We start from the raw sequence: 18,387 nt of genomic DNA on the forward strand, positions 1-18,387 counted from the left end.
CAAAACAAAAGATTGTCAAAATATTTTGAAAAAACCCTAATTTTGTGTACACATCGCTCATTTCAATGTATATAGCAACATACGTAAGATCAACTCTTGCATACTTAACTCATACTCAATACCAATCTCTAAAGGCAACCAACCCATTTAGTACCAAAATCGACTCTCCCATTTTAGATTGCTTAAAGTTGGATGTTGATATTGCTATGAAAGAAGACTTAGTATGCTTAGTAATCATTGTTTGAGAGCATAATGCTTATTGTGTAGCATCTCATACTAATTTGATTAGTGGCTGCAATCTTTAGGTGATAGACTCCTGTTAGATGTGCACTGCAATTAGTAAAATATACCTTGGAGACAAGTGGCCTTGAATGCAAAACACTAGCTTCTTAGACATAATTTTGAATAGAATTATCACTCGATTTACTCTATACTAGTGCATCAAACCAATCATCTCTAATTATTATTTTTCTTTGTTAAAGCTTGAGTTCAAGTCTTATCTTTTTGTTCAAGTGAATGAGTTGTTTTTTATGGAATTTTTTAATTTATTTTATGTTGTTCCAAATACCGAAAATAATTTACAAAGTATTTTCAAAAACATAACCAAATACTGAAAATAATATTATTTTTACTTATACATCTAAAAAATATTCTATAATGAAACAAACATAACCTTAGCCGTTGGATTTTTTTTTTTAATCAAAAAGTTTTTGGATATTTGATTCCAAATATCGTCCGTTCATTTTGATAAAAAAAAAAAAAAAAAAAAATCGTTGGTCATTTATAGCGGTGATGTCAGAATCTACATATCTGTACACGTGTACAAAAAACAAACACTCACAACAGTTTCAGACTTCTTAGCGCCAAATTCCTCTCTCGTCACTTTCCCAGGTAAAAAGAACCCTTTATCTCTCAATCCAACGGCTATAAACTCCTAATCCACTTATTACCCAATCTCAGCCGTCAAAACAATCTTTCAATTTCATCCGTAAGATCTCCTAGTCCACTCATCGAACCGTCAAATTTTATCCAATTTCAATTTTTCAAAACCTCGAGAGGGAGAGAGAGAGAGAGAGAGAGACTGAGACAAATCCTAAGCTAAAGCTAAGCTATAATAAGCTGATACGCTTATCTCCTCCGTACAATTCTACGTTTTCCGATTCCGATCGTCGTCGTGTTTCGGACTCAAAACGACACTGTTTTCGTCTCAGTCAGTGTGTGAGAGAGGGGATTTCTTTGGCGCCAATTTTGGCCAAGAGACGGCGGCGTTTCACGGTTTCAATGTCACTGCGCTAAAAATTTATTGAGGTTTTGAAACAGTTTGTTTAATATATTCTGTGTATTCGAATTCGATCATGTAGATTTGGTTCTGAACTTTGTGTTTGTGTTTGTGTTTCAAGATTTTTCTTGAAAATGGAGAAGGACGACGAAACGAATTCAGATTCGGCGCCCAAGAAATCGGCGAGGCAATTGGATTTCTCGCCGCAGAAGCCACAGCCACAGCCACAATTGCAAATGAGATCACAGTCACAGTCACCGTCACAGCCGCAGCCGCAGCCTCTCTCACCGGTACAATTGCAATTACAATTACAATTACAGTTACAGTCACAGTCACAGTTACGGCCGCACGCGCCAATGTTGCCGCAATTGCAACCGCGGCCGCCGCCTCCACCAATGTCGCCGCAGTGGCGTGTGCGACCGCCGCTGCCGCCTTTGTCGCCGCAATTGCAACCGCGGCCGTCGCAGCAGCCAGTGCTCCGCTCTCATCCAGTGCATAAACTTCCAATACCGGCAGTGACGTGAGTCTTGCTCCATTACTTTTATAGCATCTTTCTTTCAAATTAATATAAGCTTTTTAAAAAAAAAAAAAAATTTATTTCTTGAAAAAGATTTGATTTGGGAGGTGATATCAGATATGTCTTAGTTTAGAAATATTGGTTAAAAGATTCACTTTAATTCATTTTTGGTATGGATTTTTTTTTTTTTTTTTTCCAAATATAGGTTTGATATGTTTGAATAGTAGAATTAAGAGCATAAATTAATGGGATTTCAAGAATATTTAAAGAGGCAGCATGATTGAGCATTCAAAAACATTGTAAAACAGCAATCATGTGCGTTGTACAACAAATAAAACTAAATTCAGGAGGCTTTATTGTAATGATGAATCTGTTTATCGTTCAAGGGTGTTAGAATTATTGTTAAATGATTAAATTTGCCATTTTTTTAACGGCTCAAGCTTTTGGGATAATCGGAATTTTTAAAAGGGATTGGAATGTGAGATGGGTTATGGGATGGAAATTGTATTAGGAAGAGAGCTTAGCAACTAAGGCTTTGTTGTTGTTGTTGTCATATGTGATCTACGTGCTTGTCAACAGAATAATTTTGAAACATAATGAAGAATCGAGGGATGACCGTGACCACACACACTCCTCAAGAAGCTACGCCACAAAATGCTACAGGATAGTCCACATGGAAAGTTACAGGACAAAATTTTAAGAACTGCTTCCCATTTTGAACATCTAAATCCAGTAAAGGGGCTATATATCTAGAGAAAGAAACAACCCTGCTCTTGATATCTCTTTCATTGTTCCACAGTAGACTGGTAATTTCTGTATTACCTGTCATGAAGATGTTCTTTTTGCTCCCTTCTCATTGGACATAGATGCAACAGCTGGAGCAAGTCTTCTGATCTTCTCACCACTGCTACAAGGGGTTTCTTATATTTGGGTTGCTCAAGATAATCGATTTTCCCAATCCTTAACATTTTTGTTAGCAGAAAACTTAACCCATATGACTTTCTTGTTCTTCTTCTTTTTCCTTTCTCGGTCTCACCTTTTGCTAATTATTACTTTATTCTTTAATGAAGATATCTTTTGAGAAGCTTATATTGTGCATACATGCTTTTAATTATATATGCCATTGCTTCTTCATGGAATTGGAAACATTTTATACAATTATGAATTCAGTTCTATTGTTTTGTTCTTCTAACTGTTGCACATTTGTGATTTTTCTTCAGCAAGCAAGAGTCCCCTAGACCAAAACCGCGGGCTAATGCTGAAGCAAAGGATAGTACTCCAAAGAAACAAAAACAATGTAATTGCAGAAGTTCCCGATGCTTGAAGCTGTAAGTGCATAGACTCCTTTTCATACATTTTTAGCATGAAATGCACTTGGGTTGTAGCAATGCTTTTGTGCTCTTGCAAAACTTGCCTCCCTACATGGAATTATTTTAGATTGAACTCAAGGGCATCAATTCCTTGCCTTTATGAGGAGGATTAATTAACCGCCCGTCCAGACGGGGCAGGTGATTTTATTTTACTTTTCATGTTTGCTTCTAAAGAACTTTAGCCATTTCTGGGCCCGTATGTCTTGTAGATATTATTATACCATATAAACTAGACAATGGTCCTGCCACTAGACCGTAAAGCTGCAAGTATAAAGAACAAGCAACACCACTTGCTCCTTTTAATCTGGTGTATCTCTTTGTTTGAATTATTTTCTTCTGACCTTGACACTTGATCATGAAGGACTAGGCGATTTTTCTGCAAAACTATGTTCCAGCTGAGTCACCTCTTCAACTGGAGTTCAAACAAGGCTTAAGCTGCCAAATATAAATAGGAGATCATCTTCAAGTTTGAGTTGAACAATATAAGGCTTCCATTTTCCTTGTTCAGCATCCTCATTTCTAATTCCCCTTCACAAACCAAGACTTGGGCAGGAGTGCAACTTGAAGTCGACTGATGGGTTTGTCATGCAATTTGCATTAAGCATAAGGCTTTTGAAAGCTATCTTCTGTAGGGGTCTCCAATTGTCCTCTTTCTAATAACTTGTTTCCTCAAGGAGGGATAGCTGCCAAATTGCTCAATAATTGGATGACATAGGTTAGAGAAATTTATAATGGCTATACAAGTTTCCTATTCTGGAAGTATCATATGCATGATAGTAACGAGTTTTGTAGTGATTTTCCCCTCTTAATCTCCCCTATCTTCACTTCTCTCTCTCTCTCCTTCATTACGCTTTTTTTCTCCTCTTCACTATAATTGAGCCTTTTGTGGTCCATTAAAATGTAAATGAAAGGATACAAGCCAAATCTTCTTAGGACACACGATGAGACATGAAGTAATCCTCATATAACATCCCTGGAGTTGTAATAAAGTCCTCCCTGTTTCTTCTCTTCAATATGACAGAGGTCTCTTCCAAATGTATCTTGAATGGGTTTGGTTGGTTAAATTATTGGTTAATTTGTTGAATCCATTTTCAAATTCTATATGACTTAATAGGAGTGCAACTGCTTGGTCTTTTAGTGATTTATCATAGTTTACTGGTAGCTTTAACCTTTATGTATGTGGTGCATCATCTTTTCTTCCCACATATTCTAAAGTATTAAGAAGCAAAGTTATGTAATTGTAGGTATTGTGAGTGCTTCGCAGCTGGGATTTATTGTGATAATTGCAACTGCTTAAATTGTCAGAATAATGTGGAGAATGAGGCTGCTAGGCAGGAGGCAGTTGGAGTGACCTTAGAGCGTAATCCAAATGCATTCAGGCCAAAGATAGCAAGTAGTCCACATGAACCTCGAGATAGTAGGGTACATAATCTGACTCCAACTTGTGCAACAATATTGCATGATGAGTGCTCTTGCATTGACTTTAACTGAATTAAATGTTGACGGGAGTGTCTTTTCTAAGTATTTTGATATGTACAAGAAATATCATTTATGTGGATTTGTGCAGAGATTTTACTCTTTTATTTTTATTTTTATGATGAATGAGAAGATTTCATTCCAAATGCAAAGAAATAGAACACAGTTCAGTGTACATCAACCATACAACCCAGCTCAAAAGCCAACATCAAAACATTGGCCTAAACCAAAAGAGTACACAGGTCAGGTACAGCGCAGACACAAAAATTACATCACAGCCCTTGTTGCCCTCTGCCCTTAAGTACTGAACATGAGATACCCCTTGCTATTTTCATTGTAGCTGTATTGATCCTTTAACCTTTTGGTCTACTGGTTGTCATTGTTTGGATGGATTGTTTGTGTTGTCCTTGTCTACTTTTATTGACCAGATCATGTGCAGAAATTATTTCTGATTTTCAATTTAAATTCTCTGGAACTATGATGTGAGCCACCACCCCACCAAAGAAATAAAATACCCCCTATTTTCCAAACTTTGCATTTTTTGTTTCCTTTTTTATTTTTTCCATTTCTTTATGTGTTTTTTTGGTGATATCTCTCTTACATATCAAACTTCATTTTAAGAAATAGAAATAATCTTCCCTATTTTATCAACGTATTGAAAGTTCAAAAGTTATAAAAGAAGAACAATGGTAAAAAAGAAGAAGTAAAAGTCTTTCAAAAGTGTTAAGAGCTCAAAAATCCTTTGTGTAAAAGTCAAACTCTATAGTTTTAGATGCACAAATGGTTACTATATGAGTTTAACAAACATTTTATGAGTTTAACAAATGGTAACCATTAAGTAACATAAGTTGTTCTTGAGGATACATAGCCATAAAGTAACATAAGAATAGAACTTTTGTTAAATCCATAATTTAGATGTACACACCATAAGTTTAACATAATTTGTTAAATCCAAAATCATGTTACATTTTAGATGCACAAACTTCAGGGGTGTATTTTGTACAAATGGTAACCAGAATTTGAAACTAAAACGGTATATGTTACTAATAATTTTTACGAAGAAGAAACCTTTTTTTGGTTTGGTGGGTCAAGCATATTATCTGTAATCATTAAGCTTGGCATTCATTGATTATGTCTTAAAACAAATCAGGAAGATGTTGCAGAAGTTCAAGTGGTGGGAAAGCACAGCAAAGGATGTCAATGCAAGAAATCAGGGTGCCTCAAGAAGTATTGCGAGTGCTTCCAAGCAAATGTGCTGTGCTCTGAAAATTGTAAATGCATGGAATGTAAAAATTTTGAAGGAAGCCAAGAAAGAAGGGATCTTATTCATGAAGACCATAATGCAGTGGCCAATATCCAACAGGCTAAATTAGCCAATGCAGCCATTAGCGGGGCTATTGGATCCTTTGGTTATGGGACCCCCCTTGTGCCCAGGAAGAGAAAAAGCCATGAACTCTGTCAACGGGTACTTTTTCTTAGAATCCTTGAATATGAGATGTCTAGGTTGATCTTAATCTATTTTGTTGATCGTTTCTGCACTTTGGGCCTGTTTGAAATCCTCTTATTTTGCTGAAATTGAAAATTTTTTACTGAAAATACTGTAGATAAAGATAAAAGTTAGCTGAAATAGTACAATAGGACCTATAAATAGTACCAAAAAGTGTAGTGGGGTCCATAAATAGTAGTAAAAATAAGTTGAATAGTAAAATAAGTTGACTTTTTAATTTTTGCCAAACACACACTTAATATAATAAAGTCAATTTCTGTATGAAAAAGATTTTGGATAATTCTTTTTGGGACTCATGAAACTAAAAACTTTTTACTGTAAATAAATATAAAAGTTAGCTGAAATAATACAGTATGACCCATGAATAGTACCAAAAAGTGCAGTGGGGTCCATAAATAGTAGCAAAAATTAATTGAATAGTAAAATAAGTTGGCTTTTTAATTTTTGCCAAACATACTTTATATAATAAAGTCAATTTCTGTATGAAAAAGATTTTGGGTAATTTTTTTGGGACTCGTGAAAAACATGTTAATGCTCTGAATAATCTTTGAGAGAGAGGGCAAGCTGCACTGACTATTTATGCTCTGAATTTTTATTTTTATTTTTATTTTTTTGGTGGGGTTGAGGGGGGCCTTAAGAACTGAATACTCCAGCATACTCTTTAATCTCATTTTGCTATAAGATTCCTGTTTTTTTTTTTTTTGTTCTTCACTGTTTCCTCCATCTACTCAGCAAAAAAGGAAGAAGAAATGCAGTAATTATTTTTAAAACTTTATTCAGGAAAATCATCTAAGAGCTTCATCCATCCCTGATTCATGCACTGCTAATGCAGCACTATCAGGATCTTCTACTTTTAAGTACAGGTAGGCATATTATGTCACTTTGATGCGCCTGGTAAATTTTTTTTAGATATATACATACATATATATATATATATATATAATATTCTCTTTCTTTTTTACACAAACTAATTGTCATAACTGCTCATGATTGAAGATCTACATTGGCCAACATACTCCAACCACAGGACGTGAAGGATCTTTGCTCACATTTGGTCGAACTTTCAGCAGAAGCAACAATGACACGTACAGGTTATGATTAGCATATAGAAATAGATAGAACTTTTGCTGGTTCTTTTACATTTAAGCTTGTTCTAACTTTCAGCTTATTATTTGACTGAAATGACTATGCTGACTGTATTATTATAAGTTTCTATGTCAACTGTTCTATGTAAACATCATTAGAACTGCATAAAGTAGTTTTCTTTTAGTGTAAAACTTAAGTATATTTCCTTGGTGCAGTATATTAGATTCCTCAATTAAATTCAAACAAATAATTGTTTTGGATTTATTTGTCCAAAAAAAAAAAAAAAACATTTTTGTGCTTTATTTCTTCAATGCATACATGACTATTGAATTTAGCATTATAAGTAAATAACCTCTAGAAAGGTCATATTCTAGAATATTTATTATTCATTGTCATGTGAGTTACTGCCAACGATAACACTTGTATATGTAATTGTATAGAACCTTTTTCCTTATTTCTGGCTGATCATTGTTTTCATCAGTTGGTTGATCTGAAAAGTTTAACCTGTAATTTGTTACTTGCCATAATTAGAGTCCTAAGAATGTCATTCTGTACTTGATATCTATAATTTAAAAGAATTTGTGGAAGGATTTGGTCTGAAACACCCCATGATTTCTTTTAATATTTTTTTCTTATTTTTCATTTCTTTTCATCATGCTCTTATTCGATTGGTTTGATTCCTTTGAAGATGAATGAAAATATCTCCAATTTCCATATTGGTCGCACATTCAACATGTGCCTTCCAGAACAAGGGGTCTTTATTCTTTAAGCCTGCTTGTAATTTTACTGTGCTCAAAAACCCTTTACAGTGGACTGGTTGGAAAATTGATCAATATAGGCATTTGAAAAATCTTTTTCTTATTGATCTGTGTATATGTATTTAGCTTAGCAGTACATTATACTGAAAACTATATATTTTTTATAAAACATTTCATTTGCCTTCTAAGTCTTTAATGTAACATTTCCAGGAAATAATAGTGGCAAAATGGATAGGGAGACATACAGGAAGAATATTGAAATTTCTACTGCTTTGTCCACTCAAGAGAGCGAAGTTGTTGAGAATGGACATGGTAGCCAGAAAGCTATTCCTGGTAACCATCTGAGTAGGAATCAAGTGGATAGAGATGGAAGCACTGATTCTGGTTCTGATGGAGTTGATATGGATAATGGTAGGCCAATGTCTCCTGGAACACTTGCATTGATGTGTGATGAACAAGACACGATGTTCATGGATGGTGGGTCACCAAAAGGGGTGCTGGGCGATGGTCAAAACAAAAGTCAGAAGTCATCTGATGGGCATGGGTCAGAACTCTATGCGGAGCAAGAAAGGCTTGTCCTAGCAAGGCTCCGGGATTTTCTTAATCGAATCATTGCTTGTGGGAGCATAAGAGGTAAGTTTCTGAAATTTATAATTCTAAACTTTCAGACTTTACACTGTTAATGAGAAGTTGAACATGGGCTTTCTTAACTACAAAAGGACAATCAAACAAAAGGTTTGGTTCCATTATGAAATTGATTGAAAGTCCTATGAAGGCAAGGATACTCAATTGTTAGCTTATAGAACGTTGTAATTAAAAAGACCTCATATTCTAGCTTCCAGTTCTCGAGTGAATTTTCCTCTTAGTTATTGATATAAAAGGTTTTTAATTCCAGTATCGACATTCCTTTGTTAATTGAATGAATGTGTGAAAAAAATGTAACTGTATAGCCATAGGTTAGAGCTTTTGGGCGTTTTGAGTACTTTATAATGACCTTTAGACAAAATAAAAGGTCAGGAATTTTGTTTTATTAAAACTGGAGCTTAGTTTTAGAGGTTGAGCCTTGCTTTTTACCATAAGCAACATGTCACGGATTTGAAGTCCAAAATCAATCTCTCCAATAAATTAAGGGTAAGACTACTTACCACTACCTCTCTCAATCCTTCTCCTTGTATAAGTGAAGAGTTTTGTACACAGGTATTACCTTTTTTAAAAACTTAATGCTTCATTTTACATCCACTTGGAAATTTTTTTTTTTTTTTTTGCCTTTTAAAATGTGGACATTTCCACATCAATTATGGATATTTTATATATTAAAATAGATAAATCTGTCATTTTTATTATTAATCTAATAAAAACAGTTGTGTTTCTATCACTATGCAGAAACAATGCCTTCGCCGGTGGCCAAAAATGGTACAGGAAGCCAACAAAAACCTGCAGAAAATGGGAATGTAAAATCTGGCAGTGAAACGAGAAGTCACAAGGAGGCTTATGGCAATGGCATTACAAAGTCTCCAGTTCCGGCAAGTGCTGAAGCGTCTTCAAGAGCCCATCCAGTCACTTCTGATAACAAAGATTTATCATCGAAGGTTGGGTTGCCCAATGGAAATGGGGAGAAGATCAAACCAAATACTGACAGAGAGTCGTAGCTACTGAGAGAAACAGTTCAAATTAAATTAACATGCTGCAGTTTCCCGCTAGGTTAGAAAGTTGAACCTGGGTCATCTTGTTAGAAATGTTTTTGGTTGAAGAATCAACATAACTAGGGCCCTTTTCTGAATATAGCATTTATACAATCTTTTGTACATTATATAGCAAGTAAATTTTGGTCAATTTTTAAGTTTGCTTATATATGTGGTGTATTAGATCTTTTAATATATATATCATATGCCATGAGCTCAACTGGCACCTTTTTAGTCTTTTTAATAAAGACATCTGTCAATTCCCATATTCACCCATAGTTATCAAAAATATATACTATCATATGACCTCCAGTTGAATATCCCTACCTCAGAGGCTTTGCCTGTTGCTTACATGATCTGCTCAGGTACTGATTAAGGTTTTTCCAACTTCTGTAAGTGGAGGACAATGTCAATTGTAAATGTCTCATTACGAGGCAAATCTTATGAATCTTCGAATTGTTCAATTGAAGACCCGGTAGTATACACATTGTATACATTGTCGGCAGTACAAAACAGTTTGATGCTGTTGAATTAGAATAGCCGCAAATATCGATCACTACTTTTCACTTTGAAGTTTGAACAGAACAATTATTTGAAAAAAGGAATTTCAAAAATTGGTACGCTTCCGGTCATGATTGATCCCCCAGCCACGGATCCCAAACTGTAACTCAGCGGCTCCAATCAAGAACTCAACAGCCTGCTGTGGGGTAAGCAACTCAACCACCTTCTGGACCGTTTTCAGCCGTAGATCATCAGCCCTTTTAATAACACTTATCAACCGTCCGATCTTCTTCTCGAACTCATCACCACACTCGCCAATGACCTCACTAGCACCATCCTGCCACTCTGATAGCTCCTCCGTTATAGCATTCTCTTCCTTTACCTAATTCAACTGGGACATGTTAATAAAATTACCCCAACCATTACAAAACCAACTCACAAAGATATTGATTGAACAGCTAATTAAATAGGGGTTTTTTTTTTTTTTTTAGAAAAGAGAAGGGAAAGGGTTCTAATAGGTTAGTTACTAATAATTGGTATAAAAAAAGAAAAAGAAGGAAAATTCACTCATACACATTAATGAAACATAATTAGTTTAAATAATAAGACATTATTATATATCTAGCACACTCAAACCTACACTCATTTTTCAGAACATGCCTATATACGTGTTAACTTAACTCAAACATACCCTCATTTAATTTAAATCTACACTCATTTTTTCAAAACGCAAGTTTCAAAACATGCTTGTGTGTCAACTTATGATTAAATTATAGCACACTGACATATAAGACCATTTCAGGTACTTGATAAGAAAGTAGATATGGGTGCAAAAATTATACGCCAACACTAGGCATATTGTATATTGTGGATTTGGACGAAGAATGATGTGATAAGACCATTTCGGGTACTTGATAAGAAAGTAGATATGGGTGCAAAAATTATACGCCAACACTAAGCATATTGTATATTGTGGATTTGGACGAAGAATGATGTGGTACTTTTGGAGAGTTGGAGTACAAATGACGTGATATTGTATCACTCCTCTTGCATTCACAATTAATAGATCTATTAATTAAGTTTAGGGTAGGATCTACCAGGAATATAGATTAAAAAAAGGTGGTTTAATTGGTATGATCCACCATAAAGAAATTAGAGTTTTACACAGTAACGGCTTCAGGAATTTTTTTTGAGAGTGGTCCTTAAGAAACTTAAATTATACAAAATACATAAAATCTTATAATTTCCTTCTACAAATCTTTTATTTTGAAATCGTTACTTGATAATCTCATTATCAATGTTGCAAGTTACATATCTTCAAAAGTTTAGTTAAATAAAATTTTTCTTGGACTTTTATTTTTATTTGTAAGGACCTAATATATTGTTAGAGAGACCAAAGTTTAAGAATAAAATTTGGCTACAAACTTTGTTGTGGTTATTCTCACTAAATAAATTAACATTTATTACATATTTTAAAAATCTAATCGATAAATTGCATGTTCTCTATATTCTTAAAACAGGTTAAAATTTCATGCAAATCGGTCGTTATTTGCCATTCGATTCATAAAATTACTTTTTATGTAATTTTATGTATAATTTTAAATTACAAAAACTTGAAATTTAAATATTTGATTGACGACATAGTTATTGATCTTTTATTTTCTTGAAATGTTGCAAGTATGAAAGATTTAAGAAGAAAATGTAATTAAATGGTAGATTTGTTAAAATTCGCGTTCAATAAAAAAAAATATTATAAAAAATATCAAATAGAATTGTAACCTTAATCTATAACCATGCTTGTAACCAAATTTTATCCGGAATTTAATTATATTGGACCTAAGAAAAAATTTAGGGTGATCACAAAGTTCTTCTAAAGATAAAATAATCATAAATTTTTAAAATTTATAAATAATAATTGTATTTTTTTTTCCAAGTCAGGTTGGTCCCAGGACCAACCTGACCTCGACGTAAAGCCGCCCCTGATATCACATAATGGGTGTGTCCTAGAGTTGAGCAAGAATGAAGTAAGATAAAGTAACATAACGTACAGTTTCACACTGTAACTCGCTGACACGGCGGAACTGAGAGGGGGAGAGGTCACCGAGATCACCAGTGCGTAAGCCGCGGAGGATATCAACGATGTGGGACTCAAACCGAATGGATGACTCAGTGTACACCAAGTGAAACGCCGTGGTGGGTCTCCACCCAGCTATCCAGTGCAGCGATCGCTCAAGCGAGCTCGCCCATGGGGCCGTCAACACCGACACTGCGTCGCGCTCCGTTGCCTGTGCCTTCAACTTGTAGTACTCAGCATAGTGACACATCACCTGGTGAACCAGCTGGACCAGGTGGTGGTGTTGGTCTGGGCTAGAGGGTGGTCTTGGAGCTGAGGACAACTGGTTCACCAGCTTGTGCAATTGCTCCAACCAGTTTTCGTAGAAGTGGGTGAATGTTGTGAAGTTGCTCATTTGGTCTGGATTTGAATAATTCTTTTCTGGGTTTCGTTCAGTTTTGTGTTTTTCTGTTTACTTTGAGAGATAAAAAGAATTTGTATTCTCTTTTCTGCAAAAGAAAGCTCTTTGCCTACACGTTGGGTAGACACTTGTCATGCATGCATGATTTAGAGATCCACGTGGTTGAGAGAAAAATGGTCACACTTTCCAGCATCGGTCACTATTATTAGTACTAACAGAATTTATAGATATCGAGTCAAACTGAATAAACGACCAGTTGGACTTTTGGAGACAGTAATTCTCCACCACCACAATACTCCTCTTCGTGTTAGCATGATAATGCATTAATGCCACATTGCCACCGCATGCAAATACACAATTTTCTGTACCCAACAAAGTAATTGAGTGGCTTCATTATCGTATTCTAAAATAGGTTTAGCTTACTTTTCTTACTCTTTTTTTACTGGACATGTCATGTCCTTCTAAAATTACAATTTAATAGTAATAAAAAGTGATAAACTTGAACACAACATATATTTTATCTTTATTTATCCCAAAAAACAAAAACAAAAAAAACATAAATAAGCCTTTTTTGAAGGTTAATTATTGTTCCATAGGGCTTATTACACATAGTTGTCCACATAATTTGTGAAATCATGTTTTCCAGCTATATATATATATATATATATAGGATTTGTTTAGATACCACTTATTACTAAAAACTGAAAATATTATTGTAAGGACACAATTTGGTGACGAACCTAAACAGTATTGGGTTCGTACGTAAAAGGCCCAGACAATATGATTTGTAGAGCGTGGATGTAAAAAACTAGGTTAACTGTGGTATCTACCTCCAAGATTTTCTCTCAAGCCCATACAAGGTTCACCTTCCTTTTCGTTGGTACAATGAACCTTTTTTCTTAAGTCCCTAGTGCAACTCTCCCTCTTTTCTCTTACTTCTTTTTCTCCAGTTTTATGTGTGTTCTTCTTTTTCCTCGATCCCCTCCTTCATGTTCTTCTTTTAGTTTATATACTCCCCTTCGCGATTCATCCTCGCCGAACACGTGTAGATTGTGTCCGGGGGATTTCTTTCTGTCCCATCTGGTACCTCCTGGAACTTCCTATGAGCAGCTGTAAGGCTGCTTCCCTACTGCTCAGGTATCACCTCCACATTAATGCGGCCAGAGAGTTGGTTGAGAGGTCATTAATGCGGAGGTAGCTATAGTTTCAGATATTTGTTTGCCTTATCTCTTCCATCTTTAGTCGGCTACTCTACCCTTTGAGATGACCTACTTCTGAGATCTGATCGCGGTGAGACCACGTCCTGATCGTCCTCGGACGCGATCGTCCTCGGACGCATACTGCCGAGGAGCAGGGCGTCCTCGGACGGGTACACGGCCTCGGATGGGCCACTGGCCCAACAATCCTCAACCAATTCTGAATCCTATGGGCCTATCAACCGAATGATCCCCGCAATTGTAATAAAATAATACTTAAATGTGTGAATAGTGCCGTGGGATCCAATTTTAAAGAAAAAGTTGTTGAATTCTGTACTTGTAGATCCCTTGCACTGTACGTGGGACCCACAAAGAAAAACGCATCCACTGGAAAACGCGCAAAACATGCTTTCCAAACGGAGTTATAGTGTATAATTATCCCGACTCTTTTTTTTTTTTTTAAATGGCATTTATACATTCATATTTTTTATTTATTTATTTATTTTAATTATAAGTTATAACATACAACTTTCTATGCCAGTCTTTAGCAAGTGAGTTTCTTTTCTTTTTTCCAGAATAAAAATGCATTTATAAAGACAAAAGAAAGATTAGATCTTAAACTAGCTTCCTCATAAACAATTCTTGAGAGAGCTGAGAGAGAATAAAGGAGCCAAATTTGTTACAACGAAAAGCTCAGTTAGCCAAACAAAGGGTGGCAAAATTAGCATCTCTTCTAACAAAAAAGATGGACCAATAATTAAAACTATCTAACATATCAGAAAATTCATCAATTATGGGAAATATAGTCCAAGATGGCAGGTTCAAATGATTCTTGTTAGAAAGAAAAACATTGACTGCATCCCCTTATATATAATCTTAATTGTCGACTACAACCTAACCTAGATCAAATGGACACATCTGCAAATAGAGCGCCGTTGTCCCCCATAATGGGTCTCCGGCCTCTTGGGATTTTCTTTTTTGTCCAAGCATGAGAGAGATTTTGTTGTTTTCATCTCTAGCTACAAACTACGTACCACTAATACCACCCAGAACTCTTGTATAGCCACATCAAAATTACTTTTGATCCAACCTATAGAGTGGAAGGCTCCATTTAGTAGGGATTGGGAGTGGTTATCTTGTCGTTTGCTTGTTTTTGGATGGCAAAGATTCCGTTGGCTTCTCTTGCATGCCATTGGTATTGGATCACAATGCCTCTCTTCAAAAGTGGCCTTATTTCTCATCATCCAAACTGTTGAAATGGGCCATGTGTATGACTTGAATTGCCAAGCCCAAGTCAACGTAAATAGAATCCTAGTTGTAAAAGGAATGCTCCAGCCGACCTTAACATATACATATATATATTGTATTCAAGTGCAGCCGTGAGAATACATAGAGAGATTTCCAATTAACCTAGTGAGCAAGCCACATGAGAGAAAATAGAGAAAAGAGAGGCAGTCAGCTTCTATTCTTAATTTTTCTGTGAGAGAGTGTTAGGGTGTAATTGGGATTTGGGTTTCTTGAGAGTATTCTTGTACACTATTGTATTTTCCCTGATAATAGTGAAATCCCTGCAACTCCGTGGACGTATGCAAATTACCGAACCACGTAAATATTGTCTTGTGCTTGTGATTTTTTTTCTTTGACGTGTGTTTTCTCTATTTGTTTTGTTTCTCACAGGTTAGAAATTTTTGGTTAAATTCCCTACAACTGGTATCAGAGCCTAGGGTTAGGTTTGAGTGGGAGCAATGACAGAGAAAGCAGGAAAGGCGTCTGGAATAGAAAAGTTTGATGGCACAGACTTCGCGTATTGGAGGATGCAAATTGAAGATTATCTCTATGGGAGGAAATTGCATCTGCCTCTTTTGGGGACAAAACCTGAGGCTATGAAGGCTGAGGAATGGGCTCTTCTTGACAGACAGGTACTAGGAGTTATCCGGTTAACTCTGTCTAGGTCTGTTGCACACAATGTTGTAAAAGAGAAGATCACAGCAGATCTGATGAAGGCTTTGTCTGGTATGTATGAAAAGCCGTCAGCAAACAATAAGGTGCACTTGATGAAGAAACTATTCAATCTGAAGATGGCAGAGAATGCATCAGTAGCACAACATCTGAATGAATTTAATACTATCACAAATCAATTGTCGTCTGTAGAAATTGATTTTGATGATGAGATTCGTGCTCTGATCGTCTTGGCTTCTTTGCCAAACAGTTGGGAGGCAATGAAGATGGCAGTAAGTAATTCTACAGGAAAGGAAAAACTCAAGTACAATAATATACGAGATTTAATTCTGGCTGAGGAGATTCGCAGAAGAGATGCAGGTGAATCCTCAGGATCTGGTTCTGCCCTAAACCTTGAGACAAGAGGCAGAGGTAATAACAAAAATTCAAATCGGGGCAGATCAAAATCCAGAAATTCTAATCGGAACAGAAGTAAATCAAGATCAGGCCAACAAGTACAATGCTGGAATTGTGGAAAAACAGGTCACTTTAGGAATCAATGCAAAAGTCCTAAGAAGAAGAATGAAGATGATTCTGCTAATGCTGTAACAGAAGAGGTACATGATGCATTACTTCTTGCAGTAGACAGTCCACTTGATGATTGGGTCTTGGATTCAGGAGCTTCGTTTCATACCACTCCACACTGAGAAATCATACAGAATTATGTTGCAGGTGATTTTGGTAAGGTGTATTTGGCTGATGGTTCAGCCTTGGATGTTATGGGTATGGGAGATGTTCGAATATTGTTGCCCAATGGGTCTGTTTGGTTACTGGAGAAGATTCGACATATTCCTGACTTGAGGAGGAATCTGATTTTTGTTGGACAACTTGATGATGAAGGACATGCAATGCTATTTGTTGGTGGTACTTGGAAGGTTACAAAGGGAGCTAGGGTATTAGCTCGTGGAAAGAAGACTGGTACTCTGTACATAACCTCAAGTCCAAGAGACACAATTGCAGTTGCTGATGCAAGTACTGATACAAGCCTATGGCACCGCAGACTTGGTCATATGAGTGAGAAAGGGATGAAGATGCTGCTGTCAAAAGGAAAACTACCAGAATTGAAGTCCATTGATTTTGACATGTGTGAAAGTTGCATCTTAGGAAAGCAGAAAAATGTGAGCTTCTTGAAAACTGGCAGGACACCGAAAGCTGAAAAATTGGAGTTAGTACACACTGATTTGTGGGGGCCTTCTCCGGTTGCATCCCTTGGAGGTTCAAGGTACTACATCACTTTTATTGATGACTCAAGTAGAAAGGTATGGATTTATTTTTTGAAAAATAAATCTGATGTATTTGAAACCTTTAAAAAGTGGAAGGCTATGGTTGAGACAGAAACAGGTTTGAAAGTAAAATGTTTGAGGTCAGATAATGGAGGAGAGTACATAGATGGAGGGTTCAGTGAGTATTGTGCTGCACAGGGAATTAGGATGGAAAAGACCATTCCTGGGACACCACAGCAGAATGGTGTGGCTGAGCGCATGAACAGAACTCTCAATGAGCGTGCTAGGAGTATGAGGTTGCATGCTGGACTACCAAAAACTTTTTGGGCTGATGCTGTTAGCACTGCAGCTTACCTGATAAACCGAGGACCTTCAGTTCCCATGGAGTTCAGACTTCCTGAGGAGGTTTGGAGTGGTAAAGAGGTAAAGTTTTCACACTTAAAAGTTTTTGGTTGTGTTTCTTATGTTCATATTGATTCTGATGCTCGTAGTAAACTTGATGCAAAGTCTAAAATATGTTTTTTCATTGGCTATGGTGATGAGAAATTTGGCTATAGGTTTTGGGATGAACAAAACAGGAAAATCATCAGAAGTAAAAATGTGATATTTAATGAACATGTTATGTACAAGGACAAGTCAACTGTAGTGTCAGATGTTACAGGGATAGATCAAAAGAAATCTGAATTTGTCAACTTAGATGAATTGACTGAAGGTACTGTCCAGAAAAGGGGTGAAGAAGATAAGGAGAATGTTAATTCACAAGTAGATCTGAGTACACCTGTAGCTGAAGTCCACAGATCTTCTAGAAACATTAGATCTCCACAGCGTTATTCACCCACTTTAAATTATCTCATGTTGACTGATGGTGGTGAGTCAGAGTGTTATGATGAAGCCTTGCAAGATGAAAATTCAAGCAAGTGGGAGTTAGCCATGAAGGATGAGATGGATTCCTTGTTAGGGAATCAAACATGGGAACTGACTGAATTGCCAGTAGGAAAGAAGGCTTTGCACAACAAGTGGGTATACAGAATAAAGAATGAGCATGATGGTAGCAAACGTTACAAGGTTAGATTAGTTGTTAAAGGGTTCCAGCAGAAGGAAGGCATTGACTACACAGAGATATTTTCTCCAGTTGTGAAGATGTCAACAATCAGACTAGTACTGGGAATGGTGACTGTAGAAAACTTACATCTTGAGCAGTTAGATGTGAAGACAGCATTCCTTCATGGTGACTTGGAGGAAGACCTTTACATGATTCAGCCAGAAGGGTTCATTGCTAAAGGACAAGAGAATTTAGTTTGCAAACTGAGAAAGAGCTTG

General features: G+C 36.2%; 2 protein-coding genes across 2 annotated transcripts; one reads left to right on the plus strand and one right to left on the minus strand.

Moving 5' to 3' along the window:
* Positions 1 to 1,059: 1,059 nt before the first annotated feature.
* Positions 1,060 to 9,842, plus strand: LOC115971648 (protein tesmin/TSO1-like CXC 5). Its single transcript, XM_031091646.1, has 9 exons — positions 1,060 to 1,308; positions 1,401 to 1,799; positions 3,017 to 3,124; positions 4,411 to 4,588; positions 5,793 to 6,107; positions 6,930 to 7,012; positions 7,146 to 7,240; positions 8,204 to 8,626; positions 9,377 to 9,842. The coding sequence occupies exons 2-9, from the start codon at positions 1,414 to 1,416 to the stop codon at positions 9,640 to 9,642; spliced, it is 1,854 nt and encodes a 617-aa protein (XP_030947506.1). The 5' UTR covers positions 1,060 to 1,308; positions 1,401 to 1,413; the 3' UTR covers positions 9,643 to 9,842.
* A 216-nt stretch (positions 9,843 to 10,058) lies between these two features.
* Positions 10,059 to 12,735, minus strand: LOC115970801 (protein DOG1-like 4). The gene is made up of 2 exons (XM_031090414.1): positions 12,225 to 12,735; positions 10,059 to 10,558 (listed from the first exon to the last, which is right to left on the minus strand). Exons 1-2 carry the CDS (start codon positions 12,642 to 12,644, stop codon positions 10,283 to 10,285), a joined length of 696 nt encoding a protein of 231 aa, XP_030946274.1. The 5' UTR covers positions 12,645 to 12,735; the 3' UTR covers positions 10,059 to 10,282.
* Positions 12,736 to 18,387: the final 5,652 nt, after the last annotated feature.

This window comes from Quercus lobata, chromosome 12 (genome assembly GCF_001633185.2).
Source record: "Quercus lobata isolate SW786 chromosome 12, ValleyOak3.0 Primary Assembly, whole genome shotgun sequence".
Taxonomy (NCBI): domain Eukaryota; kingdom Viridiplantae; phylum Streptophyta; class Magnoliopsida; order Fagales; family Fagaceae; genus Quercus; species Quercus lobata.